At 27.4% G+C, this 4,333-nt stretch overlaps 1 protein-coding gene across 1 annotated transcript; it reads right to left on the bottom strand.

Annotated features, from left to right (window-relative positions):
* Positions 1–1,287: 1,287 nt before the first annotated feature.
* On the bottom strand, positions 1,288–2,992 carry LOC148206450 (plant cysteine oxidase 3-like). Its single transcript, XM_088113586.1, has 6 exons — positions 2,879–2,992; positions 2,618–2,753; positions 2,349–2,503; positions 2,102–2,246; positions 1,538–1,741; positions 1,288–1,447 (listed from the first exon to the last, which is right to left on the bottom strand). Exons 2-6 carry the CDS (start codon positions 2,721–2,723, stop codon positions 1,344–1,346), a joined length of 714 nt encoding a protein of 237 aa, XP_087969712.1. The 5' UTR covers positions 2,724–2,753; positions 2,879–2,992; the 3' UTR covers positions 1,288–1,343.
* Between the last annotated feature and the right edge of the window lie 1,341 nt (positions 2,993–4,333).

Here is a 4,333-nt window from a genome sequence, read left to right as displayed (position 1 = left end):
CAATTAAAAAAATTTACAACTATGATAGATCGATTTATTTAAACATATTTTTCTGTCTAACTTATTTCATATATTTATTATAATTACCAGTTAAGAAAAAGATTCAAAATAATATATAGATGAGTTACACTTCAATCTACGCTAATCAAGTTTTTTTTTCAACCCAACACTTGTAAAATTCTTCTTGGTGAGTGAGGTTGACGCATAGATTTAAAGTTATTTTACACCTCCTATATACTATATATCTTAATTTTCTATTTAGCTGATGAAATTTGTTTTCTCTCTTCATGTTTTCAACTGTTTAAAGAGTTGATTAAATTGACATTTATACAAAATATAGAGTTCCAACATGGCTATTATTGACTTCGTGCCTAATTGGAAGTAGAAGTGGCAGTCTTAGGATCATGGAAGCTGCACCCACCAAAAGTCTAAAACTGTGCACTTTCCCTCGGTGTCACGGCAATCAGCAACGTGGTTCCAAAGCTAATTAATGCAGTTTGACATACACTAAAATTTGTTAAAATTTTAAATTGGTGATTAACTTTGAAATTTTTAGATTAAATATATTTATTTTTAATTTCTAAAATTTAATCGAAAATTGGAATACCTTTTCTTGAAATAGTTTGACTTTCAAACTTTAATATAGTTTAATTCTCAAATTAGCACAAATGGATATAATTTTTTTAATCTAATTGTATTAAATATTTTTATCCTGTTAAACAATATTTAAGGTTATTGTTTGAATTATTTATAAAAGTATTAAAATAATTAAATTAAAAAGATTATACATATTTATTTATTTTTAAAGTTTGAAAATTAAAATATATCAAAATTTTATACAAAAGATAAATTTTAATATCAAAAAGAATTTTTTATCAAAAACAATTGTTGTTTCTTAAATATTATGCGTAACTTTTTTATATGAAATTGTTGTTTTTTAAATATTATATGCATATCTTTTTTATATGAAATTTGTTTATAAGATAAAATTTCCTCTCATTTATATACCATAAATTTATCTTTAATTAGTGCGAAATAAATTTCTAGCAGTTCAAGGTTAATAAGTCCAATAAATAATAAATTTTTAAAATTAATTTTCAATAACTTTTATAACATTTTAAAAATTAGACTTTAAATTTAACTCAATATTATAAAATTAGTTTTGGAAAATAAAATTATTGATAAACTTCGACAAACATTAAATATTATTTAAATAGATCTCCTTTAACTTCAACTCAATGTTATAAATTTTGGTTAGAAAGATGAGAAATTACTTATATATTATAAATCAAAACGCTGATTAATATATTTAAATTTAGTCATAAGAAGATGTACACTTGTTATCAAAATTGGTATTGGTTCACTGTTACAATTGGAGGTCCAATATATGGTGCTCCTCGAACAACTAGGTCACTAGGAACGGGTCTCTCCTCAAGTATAGCATAACCTGTAACATCACCACACAGAGAGGCTAAAATTTTGTGCCTAAAGAGGAATTAAGGAAGAGAAATGAAAGAACCAAAATGAAAATAGTTACCATGAAGAGAAGGAATAGGAATATCTGAAAAGTAAGTGGAGGGTCTTCCAAAGTCTTCAGAATATGGTGGAGAAAGCACATCTAGTATTGCACAAGGTGTCAACGCTGTGAAAGAATGAATATTGCCACCACTTCTTGGAAACAATATCGATGGCTCATGTGGTGCTTTCATTACTTCATCCACAACCTTCCCACCTAATCCTACTGCACTCACATTTCAAAGTTCAAACATAAATTGATATTGTACTATACTACAAATGTATCATTATTCACAAACTGTAATTACACCTGGATTAACAAGTTTTGTACCTTCAATTATATAATTAAATTTATTTTAAATTTATAAAACAGGAGTTGATTTTGATATTTTTAAATTGTCATTTATTGATGACATACCATTCTCCATTCAAGTCATTTCAAACACATTATTGATGATAGAGACTGGTCTTAATCCATTATAAAAGCCAAAACTGAACAAAAAACAAATAAAGGATGAAACAAAATTTGCTATATAGATAGAAAAAATGCATAAACAAGTTCATATAGAAAGCAATTTCTTCTTACCAGTTTGGGTTCCGGAACAATCCAATGCAATCCAGTCATAAGCTTTAACATAAGCAGAACCATACAACAGCTTACTCAACACTGTCATTTCTGGGTGATCATGAAGAGGAAATACTTTTCCTGCTGGAAGACAGAACACACCCATCTGCATGTTCTTCAAATTATCAGTCACAAGGGTCCTTAAATCTCATTCCAACATTAACAAAAGAAGCAATTCAAATACTGTATTTCTAGTTTCTGAACTCACAGAGAAATTGTCACATTCATGAATGTGAATGTACGTAATCTCAGAGAAACTTTGTCCACAAACCAGTCCCTTGCTGCTATCACCACTTGCATCTGACAAAGGAGAATCACACATCCCCAACTCGTCGATTCCCAAATCCATAGCTTCAATCTTGTCTGCAAATTAATTGAATAAAAACATTTGAATTATATGGAAACTGATATCTACAGAGGTTAGGATTTGTGAATTAGAAGAATAATGAAAAAAACAAATGAACAAATGTGCACAACCTAGCAAATCTTTTACATAATGGATTTGTTGAAAAGTTGGAAGCTCCTTTTGAGAGAACAGGGCATGAGAAGCATCATAAAGCATTTGAATTTTGCTCTTTTCCATTGTTTCAGGGTGGAGTTTAGCCTTAGTTGGCTATGTTGCGACCAAATTTGAAAACATCAATGAGATATATCATGTATCAATAAATCAAGGGACAGTGAATAAAGGAGAAAAAAAGATTGTGAAGAAAGTAAATTAAACCTTGGGCCTTATCTTACCAGTATTAGAATTCAGTGGGTGTGCATCTTTTATCTCACTTTCTTCCCTTTTGAGGAAGTGTTATTTATTATACAACTAGGTCAAGCTGGGGGCGGAAGTTCCAAACAGTCAACTTCTAAAGATAACTTCTGCCCTATGTTTAAAACATAAAATGGGCCACAAACTTAGAAAAGATGTAAAACTATGCGAAATGTCACAATTACATTGGTCATTCATGCGGTAGCTTGATGAAATTTTAAAATTTCTTAAATTTCTAAAATCAAAAGATTTATATTAAAAATCATAAAATTTGTTGGTCGTGTGTCATGCTGGTAAAGAAAAAAGGGTTGTTGTTGTTGATGGTACAATTAACAAGTGTCTATGTTTTAGGTTGGGAGGTATTAAGCTCACTGAGTACTAAGTGCACCTCTTAAAGGATTAAAAGAATAATGATGATGGAAAACTATTTATAGGTGTTGAAACTAGGAACTGAAAAGTAATATAACACTAATGTGAGGGGTATCTGTACATGCTCAAGATAACAACATGTGAACCATCAACTTTGAAATTTGGTGTCTTAATGTTATGACAAAGGATTAATAATATTGTAATTCTCAATTTCAGGTCCCACATTAGTTATAATACTTAGGAAAATATTACTCAGATAACAATATTCACATGGTTGAGAAAAATTTAATGTTTAGAGATAGCTGATTTAAATAATGATATAAATAATAAAATTATTTTTAAAGTTACTTTATGTTTGAATAATATTTAAAAATATTTAGCAATAAATGATGTAATAATTTAACTTTTATTGTTAATAGTAATGGTTTCCACAGGATAATTGTTTGTGATAAATAAATAATATTAAATATTTTTTCATAATATTAAATTTTAATTTATTGTGTTTAAAAATATAATTATAGATTGACATTAATAGTATAAACTTATTATTGGAAATTATTATTATTAAGTATACTTTGTCATTTATATTTCATAAAATAATTGAATTGAGATATAAATTATAAAATAGACATTTGAGTAATTTTAGTAATAATTCAAAGTTGGAAACAAAATTGAAAATGAGATAAGAATGTAGAAAAAAATGAAATAAATAGACAATAATATAAAATGGGTGATATATCATATGGTGATTAATTGTTCTTATATTTATCATAGTAATAAGAATTGTTTAATTAATAAAGCACGTTTTAGCATATGTAAATTATTAACAAACAATTCAACCTTTTGTCAATGTTTTCAAGGAGCACTTTTTAAAAGTTTGGAGTCACGAATCAAAATTGAAACATATGAACTATATTGAAACTAGTTTTTAGGTGAAATGATTCAAAGATGATCTTGTTATTATAAAGTGATAGAAAATTTTAATGTTCTATTTTGTCCTCTAATTTGACACTTTGATCTTTTGTAACAAGTAAGCCAAGATGAATGTGTGTTAGGACATCAGTTTT

This window comes from Vigna umbellata, chromosome 1, assembly GCF_029865625.1.
Source record: "Vigna umbellata cultivar VRB3 chromosome 1, Vumbellata_1.0, whole genome shotgun sequence".
Taxonomy (NCBI): Eukaryota; Viridiplantae; Streptophyta; class Magnoliopsida; order Fabales; family Fabaceae; genus Vigna; species Vigna umbellata.
This window is presented reverse-complemented; position numbering and strand designations above follow the sequence as displayed.

Bases quoted from the DNA above. Each gene is read 5' to 3' on its own strand.
- LOC148206450 (XM_088113586.1), bottom strand. From the start codon at position 2,723: ATGGAAAAGAGCAAAATTCAAATGCTTTATGATGCTTCTCATGCCCTG. The intron at 2,504-2,617 runs GTTGTGCACATT...ATTAATTTGCAG, and splicing joins TTATGTAAAAGATTTGCTAG to ACAAGATTGAAGCTATGGAT. The intron at 2,247-2,348 runs GTGAGTTCAGAA...AAGAACATGCAG, and splicing joins ATGAATGTGACAATTTCTCT to ATGGGTGTGTTCTGTCTTCC.